At 34.9% G+C, this 26,239-nt stretch overlaps 1 protein-coding gene across 6 annotated transcripts in view; it reads right to left on the bottom strand.

Moving 5' to 3' along the window:
- dbn1 (drebrin 1) overlaps positions 1-22,357 on the bottom strand; it is a 158,309-nt gene extending 135,952 nt beyond the window's left edge. For all 6 annotated transcript variants that reach the window (XM_056446739.1, XM_056446736.1, XM_056446735.1 and 3 more), the window contains exon 1: positions 22,219-22,357. In XM_056446739.1, coding sequence (XP_056302714.1) covers positions 22,219-22,301 — 83 coding nt within the window. In that variant the 5' untranslated portion in view covers positions 22,302-22,357. The remainder of the gene's footprint in view (positions 1-22,218) is intronic.
- Between the last annotated feature and the right edge of the window lie 3,882 nt (positions 22,358-26,239).

Consider the following 26,239-nt stretch of genomic DNA (forward strand, 5'->3'; position numbering starts at 1 on the left):
TGTCTCTCATTTGCTGTATGAACAAGCTCTGCCGTATGAAACGTCTTAAGAGATAAAAGGCTCTTCATGATGGATTCAGAGCTCACTTCTCCTCCCTGTCTCAGAGAGTTCTGAGCTCTCAACAGACACCCACACTAAGCAAATCATTTCCCATAAATCCCTGAGCCTCATCCACCAGCGAGAGCCTGGTCCCTGTCAGAGACATAAATATACATTTTCAAAAAGGATTAGAGCACATTTTTTTCAGCACAGATTTCGACTGTTGCTATTACGACAAGCTCTCGGCTTATTTTAAGATTTTCTAGAACAGAATCCAGAATGTGTCCCTAAAAAAATGCCATCACTGATAACTGTAAAGTATTTAAAATAATCATATCACAAATTCTGACCACACAATCCACAAACGTCCCCTCTTAATCGAAATGTAATTCCAGGAAATGTCAGAGCCATTTGACATTTTAAGTGAGGAAAGACGATCTTAAAGCTTTAACTGATGCTGATGGTTATCGAGACTCCCCAGTGAGAGTGTGCAGCGAGATGATGTGACCTTGCCTGTAGAACAACTCTAAAAATAGATTCAATCTCAGTAATGCAATGATTTCCACTTATACGTACAACAAGAAATCCTATAGAGCCAATTTAATAATGCCCCTCGCTTTCTTGACAATTTGCTACAAATGCATGGCAGTACATTAGACAAGTCATTAAAATGCTTTTTATACGTAAAAACTGTGACGCACAAGCTATTTTTATCATTTGAGCAGACAGTGTAATTATATAGAGATCAAACACTAATCAACACCTTTAAGACATGCAGTCAGTAAGTGATAATGTACAGTCAGCCAGTTATAAGTGTAGCAGAGACCCTGAATAGGTGTATTTTGCTTTTACACTTATGGAAATTCACAATTTTCCTACAAATAAATCCCAAGAGCCATGGTTGTGTTAGCTAAAACATGGTAAGTAACCACAAATTGATCGTAGTGTTGCTACACTAACCATAATGTACCTGGGTTCCACATTTCGATTTGTGTTGGGACAAAATGAAGGATTTGAGTTAATCTTATTCGTTTTTACAAATTTAAGTGAACTGAACATAAAACCATTAAGTTGTCCCAAAAAAACTCAATAATTATGTTGTTTTAGCTCATTTTAATTAATTAGTTTGAACAAACAGCATTTTTTCTTTTTTTATTTGCATTAAACGTGTGGTTATACAAATGAAAATAAATACATCTAATATTTAACAAAGTAACTGTCGCTATCCCCATGCCTGTCAACATTGGCATGTGAAAATAAGGGATATGCCCACCATAATAAGGTCTATCCCACCCCCCAAAATAACCCAAATTACTAAATCTGTTCATCTGAAGCTGTTTCATTGTATATAAACAGTTAAATGGTCAGTAATATGTTTTAATATTATTATTTACAAAAGAAAAAATAAATAGTATACATTAGCAGCAAATAAATTAGCAAAGAGATCAGCCTATTAAAATGAATAGGTATTATAAAGAAATTGAATCAAGTTATCAAATCTCATTAACCTTTTCTTCACTGTATAACTTACACATTCTCATTAAAGAGAACAAAATTCATTATGATTTTTTGTTTGATTACATTAGATAACAGAGGTGTCACTTTAATATTGCACAGATCTAACGTTATAATAAAAGCATTCGACTGCTTTGCTAACTTTTTATGATCATTTAGGACAAAATTAGTTTGAAAAAACCCCACAATGATCGTCATCTTTGGATGTTATTATTAATTACGTGTATATGTCTGTTCAAACCCAAACTTTTCGTCAAAATCCAGACTTTCGCTCCGCTTCAAATCGCATGTACAGAATCCGTTTGGGAAACAGCATCTATCACTATGGAGCACATCAGCTGGCAGTCAAGCACCGCTATATGACTGTTTTGAGGATTGCATAGGAGGGGCAACGACACCTGTAATGAAAAGGGAAGGGAATCCTGCCGTTTTTATATTTATTTCAAAATGATTTCATGCCTAAATAAAACAAAACCAAAATAAAAAAGATAAAAATACGGGAGAATCCCGGGAAAAATGGGAAGGTTGACAGGTATGCACTTTCCCAACACATCTACTTATCTAAATATATGTGAGTGTATATTATACAACTGTAAAGAGCGAGAAGTGAGTACACAGTGATGTGCAGCTAACATTAGCAACTAAATATTTATATAGACATATTTTACCTTTAATCGTTAGATCATTTACATATCTTACATCTAAACTCTGGAACAGCCTGGCACAATTCGGGAGACAAATGACACATCTCTTGGCACTAGCATACACATTAAAACAAACACATAACTGAAATCCAAATTATCTGAAAGATTGTTAGGCTGCATTAATCAGGGGCAACTACACATGTTATGCCGCGGTCACACTAGAGTTTGAGTATGCAAAATTCTGTCGTACGATGCTGTGAAAAGGGGCGGAATTAAACAAGATGATCAGACATTAAAAATGGGAGCGATTGGTCCATATTTGACATTTCTGTAGAGAGGTCATGTTTTGAACTTTGATTGGTCTTATGCAGCCATGTGTTGCATTCACAAGTGTATGAATCAGTGTTCATACACATTTTTACTACTAAAAATCCATGACTTTTCCATGATTTGTCCAAGACTTTTAAGTACATTTTCATGATCTAATGTTTCATGCAATGTCTACATATGCGTAGTAAAAGAAAAACTATGCATGTTCAAATTTATTACAGCATATCATAAAACACGCAACAATTTATTTAGTTTCAATATATATTTATATGCAAAATTGATTCAGAGTCGGTGCCAATAATGTAGTGGTTAGTGGTTAATCCTTCCCTTCTCTCTGCTTTCCTACCAATACTCTCTACTGTCCTATCCAATAAAGGTGAAAACCCCAAAAAAATTATTACTAATAAAAAAATAATATTGATAAAGCTTACACCGCACTAATAATGTAAGAGTATGTGATTGACCAAGGACAAAAAAGAAGTAAATAACCTATATTCAAGTATACAGATATCTATTTTCCATGACTTTTTCAAAACTTTGTGGGTTTTTCTGTTTTTCCCAAACTTTTCCAGGCCTGGAAAATGCCCTGTCAAAATTCCATGACTTTTCCAGGTTTTCCATGACCGTATGAACAATGATGAATAGAAGTCTATAATGTGAAAAGAGCAGTGTGATCTCGGCTTTAGTCTGTCTGTTTCTCCTTATCCCAAGGTTCACATTATCTTGGATCTGGCCTGTATCCATATCGTTTTGGTTTGAGGAGGTTGCTCTGACTGAGTGTGGTTTTGTTCTTGACTTCAGTCAGTTGGTGGAGTTTTGGTTCCTTGGATCATCTTTTAACAGTGACATTTCTATGAAGCTGAACTGAATTAAACTGTAATAATCTTCAACTGTGATATTTGTAATAAATTGAACTGAATCTGTTTTAATTGAACTAAAACTACACTAGCATTCTAACCCCACTAGCCTACCTGCTTGATGTGCTGGAATGTTTCCACAGCCTGTAATATTTTTATTGTTTTATATTTTCATTTCTTCATCTACGTTATGCTGCTTTGACACAATCTACATTCTAAAGGTACAAATCTAAAAAGATTGACTGAAAATTCTGTGATTAACTAATAAGAATAAAGTTTTTCAGAGAGCCACGTAGGAAAAATGCTGACCTTTGTTTACCTCAACAAGAAACATATCTAAGTAGATACTTAGCTCAATGCGGAGTGTTTTTCAACTTTGTCCATACAAGGAAAAAAAGATTAACTTCTTAGTCAGACAAACTTAAGTATAAAAAACAGTTTAAACAGCTCTACTGTTACATAATCTGAGCTGACTGTTCTTATCGTGTCCATTTGAATGGAGACAACATTTTGTTTTATACACTTTATAGCACTAGACATTATGTTTTGCTGATTTGGTAGTCTACTTCTAAGAAGTGTTGCTGCTTATTGACCAGGGGTGCGTTTCCCAAACAATGATGTAACTCACAGCTGAATTATTAAGGTACAATGCGTAGTTTGGGAAATGAGTGATGTAGTGACGAGTGTTTCCCAAAACCCGTAGTTTTTCTGTCGCAGATCCATCGTTTGAACCACGTTAGTTATAACGTAAAACACCCATAATGATGCTCTAAACAGGGTGGAGTAACAACTTCTTTAGAGAAGAACCCCATAATATCTTTGGCCAAATTATATTGTTTCACATGCAAACGCATTAAAAAAATTCCAGTATTAGTTTTGGTAAAAACATGCACTCGTTTTCCATATTAATTTAAATACATGTAAATGGCACATATAGGGCCTGTTTTCCCTTTACAAATATTTTTGAGAATATTACATATTCTATTCTGAATTAACATAAAATCACTCTCAAAAGCTAACACGTATTCTAATATCATCTATAATTCATATAAATAAATAAGAGGCTTTTTATTAAGAAATGAAGTTCAATATTTATTATTTATTAGTGAATTTAAAAAATCATACCTTAATAATAATAATATTAATAATATTAATGATGATGACGATTATTATTATTATTTTTATTGATATTGTTTATTTACTTTTTTTTTTGTTTTTTGAAAAGTCTAGTTTTACAATTTGACACATGCAAACTACTGCAGAAATATTCTAACCAATAGGCCCATGTCATATACAGTACAGATACTTAATAAATAACCTTCTATAAAATAAAAGCAGTAACGTGTGCTATGTTTTTTGTATTTACAATCTTTGGAGACAGAACGTAAATCCCGCTTTTAAATAATAGGTCACCTATAGCTTTCGTCATGAGCCACGGCTGAAGATCGCTAAAACTGAACTTTAAATATGCTTTGAAACCAAATTACACCTAAGAGAGATGACTTTAATGCTTTTTTTTTAATCATTCCAAGTTTAAATGTCAGAATGTTCTAAACGAACAGGGCATAGGGGGGATAACTGGGAATAGAACACAGCCAGGAACTATGTTTCTAACTACAGCTCCAGAGCTTTAGTTGCAAGCATACAAGTTTGCAATGCAGTTTGCGAATGTTCGTTGAAACAATGGATTTGGGAAACGCCAAATCAACAAACTATGTTTGTAACGACACAACCTGCAAACTTAGTTGGCTAACGATGGTTTTCAGAAATGCACCCCTAAACAGCAAGCTGATTGAATTGTTGCAGGTCAGTTCCTTATATTTGTCCATGTTTTACAGTTTAATAAAACAATGCCCATATTTCATATAATAATGCAAGATGCAAAAAACTGTACATCTACTCAGGCTTACTAAGAAAGCTGACTACTTTTATTGTTTTAACAAAGCTAAGGGAAATGATTAAACAATTAGTTACTTATTTCCAAGACCCATGTCCAGTCAGCAGGTTTAGTTGAAGAATTACAGATTAAACAAAGAAGTATCACAGATATTCACAGGCTTTATAGTGACTCACTCCTCATTAGTTCTCTCTTCACAGCTAAAATTAAACATACTAACCGAGCTGAACTGAATGGACAGACTGATGGCACAAGACAAAGGCCTTTTTGATGTGGGGAAGTCAGTAGCTGTTACCCGAGGAAATCTGGGAAATTTATTTTAGCAGAAGAGTTTCCTGATGGGAAGTTCCTTCGGGTCAGAACCCAGTGGGATCTTACTCTCTCATTTTTGTCTAATGAAATTTCGGATAAATCTTTCTTTGTTAATGTCAACTCCGACTATGTGATTAAACATAACAGAACAGATTCACATTTTGTGATTGAACCCTTTCAGTAGCAAACTCATCACCAGTGGATATGTTTTAGTAGTTTAGTTTATTATTGTATCCAAAACACATTAGTGGGACTGTTCTCCACCAAGTATGATCTCATTGCTCTGTCTATCGCTTTGTCCAGATGTGAAAAAGTTGTGTCATCACAATCGTCCTAATCACTGTTTACTGGTTTCTCAATGATGCAGTTAATCCAGTGCGAGAAGGTTGCCAGATGTTCATCCCACCAAGAAGCTTACAGAAATCTATCCAGTGTCCTAAACTAAAATATATATCTGTCAGAGAATTTTGTTTTTAATTTATGACGATAATGTACTACAGTGCAGAAGTTAAAACCAGATAAACAATATTTCAGTTTCATATCTCCAAATGACATTGTTCCTTATTCTCATCCGCAAGCAAAAGTCCACGAACTACAGCCTGCACAAAAATTACATATGACTTTATTTTGCCAAAACAACCATAAGACTTCCCCATTGTCATCACCTCTGTGTGTATCAGTGCCTTGTCACAGATTTGGCACAACTGGTCGACAGCACAAATTAGCAGCTCAACAGTTTACCACAATTAAGGAATCATTAACTGCAAGCACAGAGTCAAACCACAACCAACGCAGCCAGAGCAAACTGACTTTTCAGTATCGTTTCATTTTCAGCTTAAGCAGAGTTTAAATATGGAAGCACGTTTGCTGAGGTTATGAAAACAAACTCCTAGAAAAAAAACAGTTCATATTATTTCTCAAAGGTCTTCTGCTTCGCATATCAGTCATGCAGTAAGTGCTTCAGATATAATAACAATTTTGATAATCCTTTAATTGGAAAGAACATTTCACATCTTATACATCTTATATTCACATTCTTAAATGGCCAGATAGGTAGATGGATGGATGGATGGATGGATGGATAAATGGATGGATATATTGAAAGATGTATAGATAGATAGATAGATAAGATAGATAGATAGACAGACAGACAGACAGACAGACAGACAGACAGACAGACAGACAGACAGACAGACAGATAGATAGATAGATAGATAGATAGATAGATAGATAGATAGATAGATAGATAGATAGATAGATAGATAGATAGATAGATAGATAGATAGATAGATAGATAGATAGATAGAAATATAAATAAGGAGGTTGCAAGCGCCTTACTATAGAAAGTTCGCTAGCAGCTAGATAGATAGATAGATAGATAGATAGATAGATAGATAGATAGATAGATAGATAGATAGATAGATAGATAGATAGATAGATAGATAGATAGATAGATAGATAAGATAGACAGACAGACAGACAGACAGACAGACAGACAGACAGACAGACAGACAGACAGACAGACAGACAGACAGACAGACAGACAGACAGATAGATAGATAGATAGATAGATAGATAGATAGATAGATAGATAGATAGATAGATAGATAGATAGATAGATAGATAGAGATATAAATAAGGAGGTTGCAAGCGCCTAACTATAGAAAGTTCGCTAGCAGCTAGATAGATAGATAGATAGATAATGTCCAAAGCTAGTCAGCTACCAGCTAGCTAGTAATTTACCTAGTTAGCACCCATAGCGAATTAATGTGTGTATTTTTAAAGAGCAATAGATAGCCACATTGCTTGGTAGAAATATATTTAGGAGGTCACAAGCCTACCTATTTTTTAAAGAGAGTTCGCTAGCAGCTAGATAGATAGATAATGTCCCAAGCTAGTTAGCTACCAGATAGCTAGTAATTTACTTAGTAAGCACCCAGAGCAAATTAATGTGTTTTTAAGGAGGTCGCAAGCCTACTTATTTTTTAAAGAGAGTTCGCTTACTAGATAGCAAGATAGTAAGATAACTAGATAGCAAATTCAGTCTGGCTGTTAAAAATATGGACTATTATTCAACTTGAGGTGTCCTGGATCTTCTCACAGCTGGGATGTGGACATGTTTGCACTCCTATAAGGTCAAGGGTCAAGAGCCAGACAAGGGGCCGCCTTTGTTATTAATATATGCCACTCACAAGGCGAGTAGATGGAAAAATAGACAGCCATGATCTGAATCAACTGCCTTTCACAGACAGCCTTGAGTCTGTGAAGAGAGAAGCCCAAGTATCATCTACCCACACAGCACACCACTATGTCTGGAAAGTGATAATGCTGCATGTACTCTCATCAATTACACGACAGTCAGACTGCATTTCTTTCAGCATGCATCACTACCCAACTGCTACTTTTATAAGCCATTCCAAAGAAGAGCGTGCTATGTTTAAGATCACTTATCATTATAATCAGATGTTTTAAAAAGGGAAATGACAGTGACTCATATCTTCTCACTGCAAAAGAAAAGACATGAGTAGTTAGAAATAACAGCGACATCACTGCATTTTTATCACATTCATGACAAATTATGACAAATTTAAACTCAATTTATTTGTAGTACTAGAGGTTAGGATTGAAAAATAGCGTCTTCAGTGTTTATATTTCTACCATTATTATGACTGTATTTGAACTGTATTTTAGAGAAAATAATTAATGTTTTTATCTAAAATGTACTGCAATATATGAAGAGTTCAGATGCAAAAGCCGCTAAACATCACTTCCGCCAAAAATTAGATAATGATATTGAGTGAATCCTTTAGGCACGTAGTACATGTTTAACAAATAGATTTGCCTCAAATCATCTAAATCCCAACGTCAGCGCATTTAGAAATAACAGTTTGTTTGCAAAAGCTGCTAAACGCCACTTGCCTTTGACATCAAAAGACGATATATCCAGAGAACCAATCAGAAGGCGCGAATCAAATCATATGTTTGTTTTCGCCGACTTTTATGAGGAGACTGTTTTATTCTGCTTTCGATTTCGATTTTAAAAGATGAAGTTTGATAAACTGGATGAGCCTGTCAGACTGTGAGTGAATGGCATATGAAAACATCCCTTTCCTCAAAACTCTGTGCATTATAAGAAAAAGAAAACACAATGTACAATCGGAAGTGTAGCATGCATTCATAAATCTTTTTGCACAGCGAGGCTACTTTGAAAGGGTCTGATTTACTATACATTAAACAGTAACGCCATTTCATGAAAGACAAAGTTAAGATGTCGTTCTTTTATCCCACGTGGATGCTATGAGGATAAACAAGAGACTAAGACCTAAAGTATTTTGAGGATGAATGAATGACGGCTTCTAAAATTGTCTGAGAGACATCCCCTTTTTGCCCAGTAGGCCCACCTTGTATTTTATTTGCTAATTTAGGCAATTTTTAAAAGATAAATATATTGTTTAAAACTATACATTATTTATATTACTTCATATTACCTATACGCCTGATAAGCTTTTAATTTTAATGGACAATGCACAGATATTGATGTTTCATGATGTTTTTACACTACATTATTTGAATCTAACAAGCTTAGTATACAATGTTTACATTGTTCTACTTACATTAAATCTAAATCCCACATATCAGAAATGACAACAGAATGTTTAAAATGTAATTAATGTCAATTTTAATATTATTGATTAATAGACTTATTTGACAGATTTCATTCATTCATTTTCCTTCTGCTTTTTCCCTGGTTTATCACAGCGGAATGAACCGTCACTTACTTGACAGATTTATATATTTTTAATTTTAGGTGGTTTGTGTAATGTGTTTTATGTTTTATGTGTTTTATTGTCTAGTCCCAAAAGGTAGATTTAATCGTTTTTGCAAAAAAAAAAAAGCACAAGTGGATTTAGCTGGTTTTGACGCAAAAGAAAATTTACCTTGTTAAAAACCAAAGATTTGTCTAATGTGACATTTTTGAAAAAAGTTAATTTATCTACTACAGTAGTTAATAACCTTTTCATAAACTATAAAATGAAACTTCTGAACCTTATTATAGGAGCCTGATCGAAAATGCTCATTTACAAGAAAAGAGGTCTGATGGATTAAGAGGGTTTTGCATCTGAACTCTTCATATATTAAATTACACTGCAAAAATGCTTTTCTTACTTAGTTTTTGTTTTTAACCAATTTTCTAGACAAGCAACAGAAATTTAGTTTTGCTTTCAGAAATAATGAAATCTAGAAAATGCTTCTTGATTTAATAATTTTTAGATATTATGATTAAACTATAAGCAAGAAAACAATTTTTTTGCAGTGTATTATATTTGCAACATAGGCTCATTCTGAAAACGTACCCCTATATACATTTCTGGAGATTGCGAATTATGTAGCCAGAGGTACGTATGGCTGCATTGCGTCTTTAATACGAACGCTACGGGGCAGTTTGACGCCGTTCATTTTCGCACTAGCAGCTGACTGCTTACCTCCGTATGGCTGGCTCTTCTGCTGTTACCAGTTTATCAGCAGCCTATTGTGGATTCACAAAAACAGAATAAACATCTCCTGGGACGTATTTGGCGCTCTCCAGAAATGTATATTGGGGTATGTTTTCAGAATGTGCCTGGGGTGTATATATTAAAACTAACCTCAAAGATGTGAAATGGTGTAAAAACAATTTGAATTAAAAAAAATCCTCATTCATTCTCTCAAATGATAATTTTTGGTGTGTTTTACATTTACTAGCAATTTCTGAGTCACAGTTGTTTTAATGAGTACATTTTACAGCAATTTTTTTATTTTTATTTAGAAAAATAGTTTGGTGCAAAAGATATTCATGGACAACTTATTTTGTGCAAAATACAGTCCTTTAAAGATTGAGTTGCTTTTATCTTGGCAAGCAAACACGGTTTTAACGCAGCTCCCCCAGCACTGGATTGGCATGATAAATGACTTGATGATTAAAGATAGTGACCTGATGCTGAAGGAATGCAGGACTGTGGAAGATAAACTCCCTCCAGGTGAGCTTGAGGTCTGGACTTCTCACACTCGTACGCTTTTGGGGGAAATCATCACATTTTATAGAGTCTGGTAGAACCAATGCGAACTGTGTATTTCCAGTGCTCTCTGTGGTTTCCCTGACATTTTTTGGCAGCCGTATACAAACAGAAGAGTTGTCTCATGGGCTCTCGTGTGCTTAGAAGACCTAAACAAAAACTGAAAAGGCTTGAGCTCAGCTTGAACAAGCAGATTTTGTCTTGCTGAAGAGGCAGCGCTTGTGTTTTGGTAGTGGCAAATGTTGCTGTCTGTTTAATTTGGAAACAGATATGAGTTGCAGTGCACCAGCGTGACACTTTGCTTCTTGTGGAGTCATCTTTTGCTAAATCAAACCATGACAAGGAAAAAAACTACAAGATCTTTTCAATATCTCATAGAGAATGTAATAAGATCAAATAAAAATATTAAAAATATCCATCTTTTGCTTTCTTATCATGAACCACCTTTTTAAAGGCATCTCTAAATAAACAGAAACCGGTCCCTGAGTTGGAAAATCAAACACTGTAATAAAATCTGTAAAATTTATGGTAAAATGGCAAAAAATACTTAAGAAATCGTTTATATATATATATATATATATATATATATATATATATATATATATATATATATATATATATATATATATATATATATATATATATATATATATATATATATATATATATATATATATATATATATTAGTGGTGGGCAGTTATCGGCGTTACCATGCTGCTTTAACGCAAGACTCTTATTGCGCAATAAAAGAAATTGCTGTGAATCTATTCTCAAAGTTGGGTAGGTAGCTGGGTCTATTCTACGCAAGCTATGATGAGTTTCACCTAGATATTTTAGCACGGATGTATACCTGACCGGTGAGCCGTCTGACAAAATGTGCCCTTCTGAATCAAATCAGCAGGAGGAATGACTTTAACTGCAGTTCGCCAGTTTCACTTTAACTCATGAACATTTCACTCATGCCCCCGTGACAAACTGGGGTATTAGACTGGTAAGGACTGGTAAGAGTGTTATGGAATTTAATAACGCACACCAAATGGAAAGAAAAAAAAACTTCCACATTTTGCGATGTGTGTCTCTGTGTGTGTGTGTGTGTGTGTGTGTGCGGTCATTTACTGGCAGCCGCGTATGTGGATCTTGTCGGAAAATATGGCGAAAGTCCTACATGACGGTAATTGTTTCTTCAATAATGCCACTAATATATGCATACTCCACATGTCTTAATTCCATTTCTGTTTAGTTCAGTTATGACTTTATTCGGATTATGGTGATCAAAAATCGCTGTTTCGAGCTTATGTGGGCCTACAGTTCAAAATTCATGTTTAACTGAATAAACAGTTAGTAAATACAAGTACATCTTACTGAACATCATTTATTTTCATCACCAATTATCATAGTGGAATAGGAATAGTGGAACAGTTTCTCAAGCAGTTTGTGATGCATTTTGGAAACAGGAGATGAGCCCCTGGTCTAATGCGCCACCTGGCTTGAGAAACCCGTTCTCAAAGACTTATTATTTGGGTAGCACACATATTCTGAATGCCTTCAGCAGAATTCAAATGAGCCCTTTTAATCTAGATTAATTCCGAGATTAATCTAAATCTAGATTAAAAAATGTATCTATGCCCACCTATAATGTATATATATATATATATATATATATATATATATATATATATATATATATATATATATATATATATATATATATATATATATATGAGCAATATCACATGAGTAGCTGTGCAATATGGCTGTGTATCAGCACCGGTGGGAGGAGTGCATTGGCACGAGGCCGCAGGCCCATATTGCATATAGTCCCTTTATTAATCTGGGGTCGCCAGCCCCAACAGCCAACTTATCCAGCACATGTTCTACGCAGCGGATGCTCTTCCAGCTGCAACCCATCACTGGGAAACATCTATACATTCTCCTTCACACACATAAATTACGGACAATTTAGCTTACCCAATTCACCTATATCACATCTTTGGACTTGTGAGGGAAAGCCACGCGAACACAGGGAGAACATGCAAACTCCACATAGAAACGCCAACTGATCCAGCCGAGGCTCGAACAACTGACCTTCTTGCTGTGAGGCGAACGTGCTACCCACTGCGTCACCGTGCAGCCCGATTCTATAATTTGATTACTATTAAATGTCCTATTAGGTAAATGTCTAATTATGAAATTTGACACTGGTGAGGTAGAACGTAAATGTCATTGTAAAATGTCCTGAATGTTATTTGTGTTATTAGTATTGCACGATAAGTTATTATATTGATTACTGTGACAGGCCTAGTATTAAGATTTTCATACAATACAGGTGTAAATAGGCCACTTTCAACCACATCCAGAGGTAGTCCAATATGGTGTTGAATTGACACTTTTTGTTTTTGAATAGACTGCTCTTTTGGACAAATTTGTTCAAACAGCCACCAACAGCAACCTACTGCTTCGCCTACAGACTGAACATGTGATTATTGTTGAAACGTGATCTGAGAAAGCGCACCAAAAAAGGTACACACACTTTGCTTCATTGTGCCAAAACACACGGTTTATGAAGCAATTGCCATCTGGATGCTTTTTTTTTATAAGCCTTCTTTCCAGCTTACTCGTGAGCTGCATAATGTTAATGAAAGCACTAATATCTTACATTATTAAACTATAATCTACACTCATGATCACGATAAAGTTTATCATTAATTGTTTGTAACCATTTGATTTTATTGAATTTGTCAGAGTATTTTTAAATGAATGTTGTCCGATATCTTAGAATCAATTTAAATCTGTTAAAATTGAATGCTATTAGATTTATCCAGTAAAAAACATGAATATGGTATAAATATATCTAGCTGTAGAAAAAGGCCGATCCAATTAGTTAAATACTATGAGATTAGTTTACAAAAATTAATGCAGCTCCATACTCTACACCAGGGTTATTCAATTGGCAGCCCGGCCCCCGGGGCAATCCAAATAGTGTGAGCAAGACATCAAAAATAACTTTAGTTCAGTCAAAAAACGGCGCTATAGTTATGAATTGCGTCTGTTCAATACAGCACGAGCTACAGTTGAAGGAGAGAGTGAGTCCCCTGACATTAAGCGAAAGGCGCAGGCAGCCAAAAACATTTGGATATGTATGTAGAAAAGGTCTTTTGTACAGTGCACTGATATCGTTAATAAGGATGCAATGATCAGCCGATTTTACTATTAACCGCGCTTTAATTAATTACGGTTAATTAATCGTAAAGGCTTCTCAACAATGTGTTTCTGTTGCATGGAACAAAGCTGCTGCAACTAAACAAAGTTATGCCAACTGTGTGCTAGTTTAAAGTTCCGAGCTTATATCGAGTCTAACATGCACGCACATTGGATTAACTATAACAGCAGGCTGTTCAGATATTGCATCTTTTCCGCACGCAAGTTCATTATTTCCAGAGGAGACGTGTGCTGTGCATATTGGGAGCGGTGCGCGCATTGGCTCGCAAGCAGACCGACACACTCGCGCCTCCAGGCGCACACAGTTGAAATTATCTCACGCTGTAGAGGTGAGAGTTGTGCGTGGCTTTCAATGCAATGTAAACAAAAGATACATTAGACAAATTATTACAAATTATTAAAATTATTATGTATGAACGCAGATAATAAAAACAGTTCATTTAAGTACTTACCTAATATAAAGCTTAAACTAACGTTAGACAACTATTATTTTTATTTATTCTTATTTTATTTATTTATTCATTGTTCTGTCATTTATTTTCATTGTAAAATTATCACTCATGTTTAAATCAAAAACTTCATTTATTTTAAGTTCAAACAGTAAAATGGACTATTCTTTGTTTTCTATTGATATTTTGTGCTTTATTATTTGGGACTAAGCGGCAGTAAACAACACTTTAAAATATAAGCAGTTTTCTTGTGATTTTCTGAACTAGTAGTGTTTTGAAATTAATAAATGCATAATAATGGTGATAACCATGAAACCATGATTATTCTTCAGACTATAATCGTACAACCAAAATCTATAATTGTTGCATCCCTAATTGTTACGCAGTTTAAAACATAACATATGAATGTGTCTGAATGTAGAAGAAGCCTACTTAAGCACTGATTTTGTTGTGTTTCGAAATACATTTGAATATGTTTAAAAAAAAGCCATGTGATCTGTACAATGCAGTGATTTTATGTAGCTTCAAAATAAAACATATTAACGTTTTAATGAAGCCAACGTGGGTGTCTTAAGAAGCAAAAATACAGCATATGGGCTCTTATATTGCTGTAGTGTCATCACTTATTTTGTAAGTCATATCTCTCCGGCCCCTCATTTCAGATACATATCATGAACTGGCCCCCATGATAAACTAATTGAATAGCCCTGTTTCTCAACCACGTTCCTGGAGGACCACCAACACTGCATGTTTTGACTGTCTCCTTGGCCTGTCAAATCCATGAGATGTCCAACAAATATCAATCAAATAAAGTTTAGTTGTGTTAAAAGTGTGCAATCCAAATAGATGGAGATTTTATATGCTATCTGAATAAATCTTATTTGTTAGGCCTAGTATTTAAACTAAACACAATCTTTATACTATATTCTACATGGACTTTCCTTTTATTTTATATATTTAAATATGTCTAGTTGACTTACTGGAATTTATCTATTGCTATAATGGGCATTTGCAATATTTTATTCGAAAAAAAAAAAAAAGCTTAAAAATAGCATTGGAAAGATCTGCAAGGAGTGTGTTTTTCCTGCCTTTTCCTGCTGCAGTGTTACACAAGACATCCTGTGCCTTGATGCCCTGCAGTGCGATCATTGGGTCCCCAGAAATCTCCAACAGCACTGAATTTAAAAAAAATGGCATTTGCAGCTGTATCACTGCTGCAATGCTGAAACTTAAAAGGGGTAATTCACCCCAAAAAAATTAATTGGATTTACTCACTATTTACTCACCCTCAAGTGGTTCTGAATCTTTGTGAGTTTCTTTCTTCTCCTTAACACAAAAGAAGTTGTTTTGGAGAAAGCTGAGAAACTGTAACCATAGTAGGATTGGTAAAAGAAAGAATCTCATAAAGGTTTGAAACCAATAAAGGGTGAGTAAATGATGACAGAAATTTCATTTTTGGGTGAACTGACCCTTTAATTATCTATTGAAATTAGAAAAGCCAAATATTATTTACAGATTCATGGATGTATAAAACTTTTGTATCAAAAACTTTGACCAAGAAAAAAGCATACCTTATTTAATACTTTACAAAAAGAAAACTTGGGACAAAAAGCTCCTTAGACCTGGTACAAAGACGCTGTTCTGTTGATCCAAACACAAGTGGACCATGCAATAAACGAGAGTTATAAATGTGTCTAATTTTTGACAGATTTAGTTAAAGTATTTATTGTGTATGTAGGTATAGTGTTTTCAAAAGTATCAATATTTCGATACATATTGATGCTGAAATAAATTAAAACGATACAGTCATGCTTTTGGTTAGTTTTGATACTAGGGGTGTCAAAATTTCGGTGCACCGCAATGCAGATGGAGACAATTCTGTATCAGTTCAGTAATAATCATAAGCGGTTATTACGTACTGATGTCATTTATCTCATATGCGCTATATTGTGGTAGCTTACTATGGCGAGGGAGGTGAGCGAAAGTAGTTAAAACACTGCAACTACTTAAAAAGCAGACAACTATGTACAATTTGCTGGACAGTCTTTCACTCACACTGAAGTACAGCAGAAGTATTTCATTGCGATTGAGAAAATGAAAGTAAACTCCATTTCTCTCTCTCACTGTGGCCCATTTGATCTGCTGGCGTGACATTTCCTCTCTCCTCTCGGCTGTTATAGCGATACTTCTGGATCTAGACACGAGTGTGTATCTGCAGAGCGAGTTTTCTCCTCTGCTTCTATCATGGATCAGCTAAGATCGCCGCTGATGTTTATCACTCATCAGTGAAATAGTTATTTATTTATAAATTTGAGCCAATCGCAACCCTTTCTGTCGAGCATGTGACCAATCATAGGGGTGTAAGAACTCGACAGGGCTCAAAAAGTGAGCTTGCGATTTACGTTTGTTTATTTGCTATAAATGCTCATGTTGCTCCGTGCATGTCCCTGAGTTTCTGTTTGTACTAAAGGACAAAATTCTATTATAAATAATATAGAAATATATTTATACATTTTTCTTGTGCTGTGAAGTAAAATATAAAATTGTGTATGAAAAGCATCGTCGTGATTCACCGAGATATCAAATTGAACCAAATCGATGGCATGATAATCGTAACTAAATCGAACTGTGAGAGCAGTGTTCACACCTCTAATTGATACTGGCATTGTTCTCTCACTATTTCAGATTTGAGACAAATGAACAAACCAATATTCAAGAGTTGCTACAGAGCAGTGCAAACTAAATACGCTAACATGATGACTCATTTAGCGTAGCACCTGAAAGACACACAGAGCCCTTATATGAAGAATCTCAAGAGGTTGGTAACTGCTCCCATTTTAACATCAGTGATTCTTTAAATTAGACAGCCTAGTTAAGTGTTCACAATATTTGTATTGTACTATTCTTGCCTTTTAAATCTCTATATTTAAGCTAGACTTAAGGACTGACATACCTGCTGTAATGTTTAATCTTACGTAAAATACAAAAGATTGTATGATTTGGTTTAGTTTTTTTCGGTTGCCTTTTTCATTTATTTTAAAGGCGCTTTATAGCATTTTAATAGTACAACTACAAGTGAACTACCACAATAAGTTTTGCTCATGTAAAATTGTTTATTATTCTTATATTATAACTTGTTTATCTTTTAATAAAAATCTCAAAATTAATATTCTTAATGGAATTTTGTTCCTTGATTGTAGTATCAAAAATGATCACATTAGTAGGTATATAGAGCCCGATATCACAAGGAAACATAACTTTTTATGTATTATCAGAAAAGTGACTAATTCATACGATTTCATTCATATTTAAATTTAAGATTTTTAAAAGGAGGCGTAATCTGGAGTTAAACAGTTGAGTCTTATGCAATGATATCATGCTGTGCTCTTAATTAGTTACTATACCTAGATGGGAACTATTTTCAAGTGCTAACTAATATGATTGCGCCTGCTGCAGCCATGGTGCAGCAGCAAAGTTCCTTGATTTTTGCGCCAGAATAAGCGTATAGTTCCAAGCCATATCAACCTAAAAATGCTTTAAACTGGAAAATTATATAAGCTCTAAACAAAATTTGTTTTTACATTTTTGAATGAGATGCTAATGGTCAAATCTGATTCAATGATTTATGCTAAGATAAACTAAAATTATCTCATCAGACCAGGAGATCAGCTGAAATGATTAAAAAATGGTAAAACTTAACTGTTTAATTCTAGGGGAGTTGTAAAATGAGCCTATTTTCAATAAAAGTAGTTTGTTTCTTTAATAACAGTAATGTATCTCAAACTTGAAAATACACAGAGGTCCGTAGAAAGCTTATATAAGGAGTCCAGAAGATCTGGCTTCACTACGCTTACTCAACATAATTATTCTTGAAGTCATTATCAGCTCTGAAGATCAAATATCCATCTTCTTTCTTCAGACCAGCACCCTGAACATTCTTTGCAACAATTCTGGTTTGATATTTGAGAGTACTCTGATATCCAACCTTTTCTTGTCTGACTTCAGACGCATGTCTTTTTAAAACCCTAAGGCTCTCCACAAATCAAAATCCTTTTTTAAAAAGGATGACGCCCTTTAAAGGGCATCCCAGACCCCGTCCTCCAATCTTATGCATGCACTCGAGACAATTTGATTTCATGTCCAATGCGCCTCAGCAGTTTTAATCTACTCCGTTTTGAAGTCTACCCTTAGGTACCGTTGACAGTGAATGGTGGTTAGTGTTGATGACCCTGTGGGCTTGACCTCATCTTTCAAATGGCGTTACTTTGTGGTAAGGTTTCACAGATAGGCTCAGTAGGTTGGTGTTGGTTGTATCGTAACACCACATGGATGAATACCAGGAAGAGGAATGCAAGTTAACTCAAACAAGGACAGACTTACTTGGTGATAAGGTCAACTATGTGGGTAAAAGCCTATAATGAGTTTTGCTGACAGGAAAGAGTAGAAAGTTGTGTTTGCATCTGGTGTAGTCAGTGGTTTGACGCAAGTAGGATAAGAGCATTGTTTGGAGCAAGGTTTAAGGGTGAATATGAAGGAAGACAAGTGTTTACAAAGGCTGAAAGTCTTTGTCTTTCTTCCCCTCACGTCATCTGTGCATAAAGGGGCAACTCTGGGACATCAGTTTATTCAAAGCAATAATCATATAATCAAGAAAATTACAGAGTGTTGAGGCAGAAAACAAACATCTCGATGAGAACGAGAGAATCTGAATCCTTCTGGAAAAAAAGTGATTAATTTTATGTCCATTTGTTTAAAAATTGTACCAATATCAATTAGACAAGACTCCCACAGTTGTGATTTTCTACTCAAACAGATGATCCTCATTAAATCAGGTCTAGTTTAGATTCTCATAATGCATCGGTCCCACTTTTTTTTAAGTGGCCTTATATAATATGTACTTACACTGAAATTAATAATTTGTTACTCATTTTGTAAATACACATTTTTACATTGTATTTATGCTTAATTTAATACCTGCATGTAACTAGATACATAATTAATTTCTGTAATTACATTTATAATTACATTGTTGACCATACCTTACATCTTAACCCACCCTTAAAACTACCCAGACCACTAAATCTGTCCCTAACTTTATCCATACCCCACCTCAAGAGCACCAGAAGATTTCTACAATACATTTATGAACACATAAAGTACTCATCTTTTTTGTATTCATCTTTTGATGTAAGTACATAGTAGTTAAGGACACTTAAGTGGGACCCTTTTATCTACAGGCATGTATCTACACTAAATTATGGTAAAACAAATTCAGAATTGTAACTTCAAGCCCTTTTAACCTGGAGGATTTTTTTTAGTTCCTAGAGCTATTTGTGGAAGTACCACTAGTTCCACCTATATCTTGGTCAAAACTGGAAATAATACTTCCTTACATTTATAAAGCGCATTTACTCAAAGTGATTTGGGGGGAATCTCCTCATCCACCACACAATTTAAATAATTTTAGTGCTATAGTGATGGCATTTATGGCAATTAAAAAAGGGCAATTATTCCGAAACAGGGTTTATTGTATAAACAATATGAACAATACGAGCTACTGAGGCTACAATGAGATTAGTTCTCAGGAAACCAGGCCTGGTGGGTAATTATTTTGAGTTCATAACCACTATGATTGTCATTGGGGGTCAGTCAATATGGGTTCAAATCCATTGATAATGGTAATACTGAATTTTCAAGAAAGCAGGTTGTCAGAAGACCAATATAATATTCATATTTATGCATAAATCAATTTAATAATCTCAAGCAGTATAATAATCTTTTATCTATATGCAATTATCTACACTAAACGATGGTGAGAAAAATTGAGAATTGTTACTTCAAGCACTATTAACCTGAAAGAACAAATTTTGAAACCAGGTCTATTGTGTAAAAATTTATGAGCCACTATGGCTACACTGAGATTAGTTCTCTGGGAACCAGGCCTGGTGGCTAGTTACTTTGAGTTCATAATAACTATGATTGTCATTGGTGGTCAATCAATATGGGTTAAAATCCATTGCTAATGGTAATACTGAATATTTGAGAAAGTAGGGTGTCAGATGACCAATTTAATAGGGCTGGATGATTAATAAAAAAGTAAGGCATAAATATATGTAATAATCTCAAGTAGATTGGTTAATTTCAGTAAATGAAGATACAAACCACAAAACATGGGTAAAAGATGGGGCGTCCCATGTTGGTGTTTACGATAAGTAATAAGTAATTTTTCCGATTTCATATATGTAAAAATCACACACACACATCTACTATGATGTTGCAAGCATCTTTTTGGAAAATAGTATGTGTAATAACTGTAATAAATGGGTGTAATAACACTGTTATATGTCCAGTGATGTGATGTGATGTGTATATATATATATATATATATATATATATATATATATATATATATATATATATATATATATATATATATATATATATATATGTACTCCATATATGGAAAACTATATATTTAATTCCTAAAAAAAAAAAAAAATTATTCTGACCTGTACCTGTACAAATACGGGAAAGTATAAATACTCAACCAGAGTATAAATGTTTTTAATGACAAGTAATTTGCTGTACTGCATCCTTGAATATACCATTTTGATATCCCATCAAATGCCACTAAAAATAATGGTAAAGATGTATTATATTCATTATTATATTTTTGCTTAAGACACATTATGATGTAGGTACAAAAAAATAGGTTGAACATAGTTTTCAATCTTTTCAACTTGCTGCAATATCAATATTAAAGCTCTATCATTCTTAGTATTGTTTATTTAAACGTATAACATGGTATACATGCTAAACACATGCATACAAATGAACAACATATACATACATACATAAAGAAATATGATTACATAAATACCATGAAGAAACGATCTTATATATATATATATATATATATATATATATATATATATATATATATATATATATATATATATTATTCCTAAGCAGGGCTGTGGGTAGACTTTACAAATGACACTGATAAATTGGCACAACAGTGAGAGTCCAGTGCTGATTATGCCAAAAAGCCCAAACATTAGCTAAGCATTGGGCCTGACCAATATATTGGTCAATCATGAGTCATCATATATCCAGAGTCAGAGTGTCCAGCCCTGCATGAGGATACATTTTCTGGATATTATCAAAACCAAAACTTCATACGCAGGGGTGCTGAACCGACAATGATCCACAGTTTCATTTTGAACACAAAGAGATCCAAAACCGTCCCGTACAACATGCACAACCACGAGGCCCATACAAAACCCATATAGACCATACAAAGAGCTCTAATACTAATGGTTATATTTCCGCCTGGTGCTAAAGACAGTGATAAGAGCACACAATGAAAAACTGATTGACAGCTCATGCCTCGCCCATCTCTCTCCGGCCATGCAAATGAAAAGAAGCTCTCAATATACTTCAATCAAACAGGTAAAATAATTAGAAAATCTCTAAATATGTTGGTTTTATGGCAATCTGGTCATGCTTTCCAATTGGCTCAGTGAAGACTCATATGAACTGAGCAAACAGTACAGAATCCCTTGCACAACTCTCTGGAGGTCAAAACATGAACTGCAACCTACTGTACGAGTACAGCAAACATACAAGCTAAAGAAATGCCAACAAAATGTGTCCTTTCAGGCTTTAAAATATAAAAAAATGCAATTATAAACAAATCATCATTTTGACTAGTGCATTAACAAATCGATTCTCACACACAAGTAGATTGAAAGATTTGAGGCATAGAAAGCATGAGATCCAGAACGCATCCCAAACGCGTTTAATCCTTGCATCCCATTTTCTGCAACGCAAGTTTCATTCCATTCAAAGCAATGAAGTGACGCCAAACAAAAAATAGGGAGTCTTCTGATTTATCTTACCAGTCGTTCGCCGAAGTCTCGTTGATAACGTCCTGGTAGGCTGTTAAGAGGGCCAGTCTGTTCTTGCTGAGATTCACAGCCATGTTGCTGCCACTGCAATCATCCAGACCAGTGTAGCAGTGATGATGGGGAGCGGAGAGTCACTGCGGAGCGCGAGAGGAGGAGGAGGAGGAGGAGATGAGATGTTGCACGCCGAACAAAGAGACGCTGCTGCCGCTGCTCTGCTGCTCCGCGCGGTCCTAGTGCCGTCTTTGTGAGGATACAATGGAGAGCAGCAACGGGGGAACTAGAGGAACGGTTTAACGGGCCTCTTAAAAAACACGACGCTTACGACACCACTAGATACAGCGAGAAGATTAAGATGTGGTAGTTTATTTTGGTATGTATAGCGTTTAAACGATAGTGAAAAGAATTGTAGACCTAAATGAAAAGGGGGCTGCTAGTATTCGATAAAATTCAGTTTTGTCAGAAAAAAATAAAGAATTTAAAGGGATAGTTCACCCAAAAATGGAAATTTACTCACTCTCAGGTGGTTCCAAATCTTTATGATGATCTTTTTTCTGTTAAGCACATGAAATAAAATATGTTTTGAAGAACTCTGAAAACCGGTGTTGTGCCGGGAGGAGCACCCCTGCCATAAAAATGCACCCCCTCTGAAATGTGCATAAACTGAAATTGATAACAAATATATTTAATAGAGTTATGACACTAATGAGAGAGACTGAGGTGAGTTTCATGAACAGAAAATAAATAAATAGAGGAATTACCAACCTATGTCACACATGATGTCACTCGGGTTCCCGGTTGCAAAAAGAGACCGGTTGCTCCGTCTTTTTTCCTTGTCTTTGGACAACAACAAACTGTACCGCATCGGATGTCATTCCCTCGCTGTAAATGCTAGCCCTCCCGTTTTTTTCTGCAACCTCGCTGCGTGTGCATCCTGAATGTTTACAAAAATGGTAATTCGTCTAAAGATTGACTTTAAATACAATACCGATGAGATCAAGTGAATTGTTTAATGTGTGGTTTAGTTTAAAATAGCAACAACTGTTTAATGTGTTCCATGCAGCCTAAATGTCTGTTTAAAACCCACCAAAATGCCTAATTTTAGGCTACACTACGGTCAATATTATTATTTTACATTTATCTGTAAACCTAGTGCATCTTAAAATGTGTTTCACTTCTCGTCCTTGCTTTATCAATCAAAATAATTATAGATTTACATTTTACGCTGCTTTTTCAAACTACTTATTTGAAATGAGCTGAAACAACACAAGTCTTGAGTTTGTTTGGCAGAACCCAATTGTTTTATGTTCAGTCCACTTAAATTTGTTTAAACGATTATGTTAAAGGTGTAGTAGGTGATTTGCCAAAATGCTAACCGGTTAGCATATTCTCTTTGGACAGCAGGGGAGGGACATGCTATTTCAGAGTGAATATTCAGAGGAGCAACTCGTTTTAATAATCGTTTTACGTTTTAATCAATTATAGTCTTTGATTTTTTTATGTAGACTAATGAAAGTCTATGAGGAGGTGCGTTTTGTGGCAGGGGTACCTTTCTCGGCACAACACGGGCATTGACTTCTGTAGAGGTGTTTTGTTTTTCCATAGAAAAAACAAACATGGGAAGATAATGGTTACAGGTTTTTGTCATTCTGGAAAATATTTTCTTTTGTGTTTAAAGGAACAAAGAAACTCGAGTAAACAGGTGAGTAAACGATGGCAGAATTTTCTATTTTGGGTGAACGAGCCAAATCTAAATCTAAATGCAATCAAAATTTTCTTATGCTCATGTGAAGGTTCAGTAATTTCAATTTTATGACTGAATAGGTTATTTTTATTGCCTTTAAAATAAAATAACTGAACATCAACTTTGTAGGTTGAGAAAAATGTTCATCTTAGAGGAAAATTCAAGGTAGCTTTAGCTTCTGAACTTCGCAGTAGAACACTTGTCAGACAGCACTAGGCATGGGCCGGTATAAGATTCTGACAGTACGATAACCTTAAATAAAAATACCACGGTTTCATGGTATTGTGATTACTGCTCTAATATATATTCTTTTTAAATGTCTGGGTAAAAAACACAACTTTTTCCCTCTTTGAACACAATACATTTGATTTTAAGAAACATTTAAAATATTATGGAGCAGTAAATATGTCAGGCTAAATATTTCAAATGAATTATTGACTTCTGCTGGCTTCATTAGCTTCAAAAACACAGTTTTCTTTACAATTTAAAACATCATCTTTGGATATCTTTTCTGCTGGAGATTCTGTTGTCCTAAAAACTAAAATAAAAATGTAAATGAAAAAAATAGACAATTTTGGCGGTTTTAAAACCTTGACTTTTCCAAACCACGGAATACCTTGAAAACGGTTATCGCCCCATGCCTAGATTGCACGTAAAAATAAATCATTTAAAGGGGTAGTTCACCCAAAAATGAAATTCTACTCACTATTTATTTAGTCACTCTCAGGTGGTTCCAAATCTTTATGATTTTCTTTCTTCTGTTGAACACAAAAAAAGATGTTTTGAAGAACTCTGAAATCCAGCATTGAATGCTGTAGAAAAAAAGCAAACATTAGGGAAGACAATGTTTACAGGTTTTTGTCATTCTTGAAAATATTTTCTTTTGTGTTCAATTAGTAAAAGATGTAAACAAGTAAATGTTGAGTAAACAAGACAGAATTTTCCAGTTTGGGTGAACTAGCCTATCTAAATACCATCTAAATTTAGGTTCAGTAGGTATTGCCTTTAAAGTGAAATAATTGAACATCAACTTTGTAGGTTGAGAAAAATGCCTATTTTACAGGAACATGTAAGATGGCTTTTGCATCTGAACTTTGCATTAGAACCAAGGGGTAGTTCACCCCAAAATGAAAACATGCACGCTTTTTACCACTCTCAAGTGGTTCCAAATATTTTTGAGATTCTTTCAGGGACACTGGATTGTTTTAAAGCCACGATTTTGCGAAGATCAGCTGGTCTGTTTATAAGCTGACATACGAGCACAACAACAGTGAGTTTGGTGAACTGATGACCTTCATGGTCAATCACAGTCATTTCTGTTGAGCACATGAACACAATAGCAAACCAACACTGTTTAAAAACGCGATCAACAGCACTCAAATGTTAGCGGGAAATGGACGTTTTAAAATTTCGGTACCAATTGATATCGAATTCCAGTATCATGACAACACTAATTAGCACTGCACTTAAACAAATGATTTCTGCTGCTTGTTCAAACTACTTCTTTAAAATGAGCTGAAACAACGCAATTCTTGAGTTTTTTTTTGGGACAACTTAATTGTTTTATGTTCAGTCCACTTAAATTTGTTAAAACATTATGTTAACTTAATTGAATAGTTGGGACAACATAAAGGAATTATGTGGAACCCAGCATTTTTTTTACAATGTATTAAAACAAAACTTGATGAAATGCACATTAACACTTACACACAGCAGATATTTTTTACATACATGCGTTTGCCATCATCTTCTTGTGTTTATGTCTGTACTCAGCATGCTGAAGGACTTCATGAGCATGCTCACTGTATTCTTCTTTGATGTTAATGTATCCTGCGGCTGTGACTGTGTTTGTTTACAGCACCACATATAGATGTGGCATACATGTTACACCGTTTTAACCCAGTTTTCAAGAATTCACATTTAGCTCATCATTTATACATAGGTTGTTTGGCATGGTGTCCCCGGAGAGCTCAAGGGATCCTCAGGCTCAGGGCTCCCTCCCTTTCACAGGGTGAGGAGAGATTGAGATCAGGACAATCTCAAAACTCCCCCGCTGCTGAGGCTAAGGATCTTCCTGAGAGTAAGACATGTAGAAAAAAGATTTAGGATTGTTTTGTCTACAATATAGAGCATATTTGGATGGTGGGAGGAAACCGAGGAACCTGGGGCAAACCCACGCGGACACAGAGAGAACATGCAAACTTCGCACAGAATTACCCGATGGCCCAGCGAGGACCTGGCACCATTGGTATTCTGGACTGCTAGTCACTG

This window comes from Danio aesculapii, chromosome 21 (assembly GCF_903798145.1).
Source record: "Danio aesculapii chromosome 21, fDanAes4.1, whole genome shotgun sequence".
Lineage (NCBI taxonomy): Eukaryota > Metazoa > Chordata > Actinopteri > Cypriniformes > Danionidae > Danio > Danio aesculapii.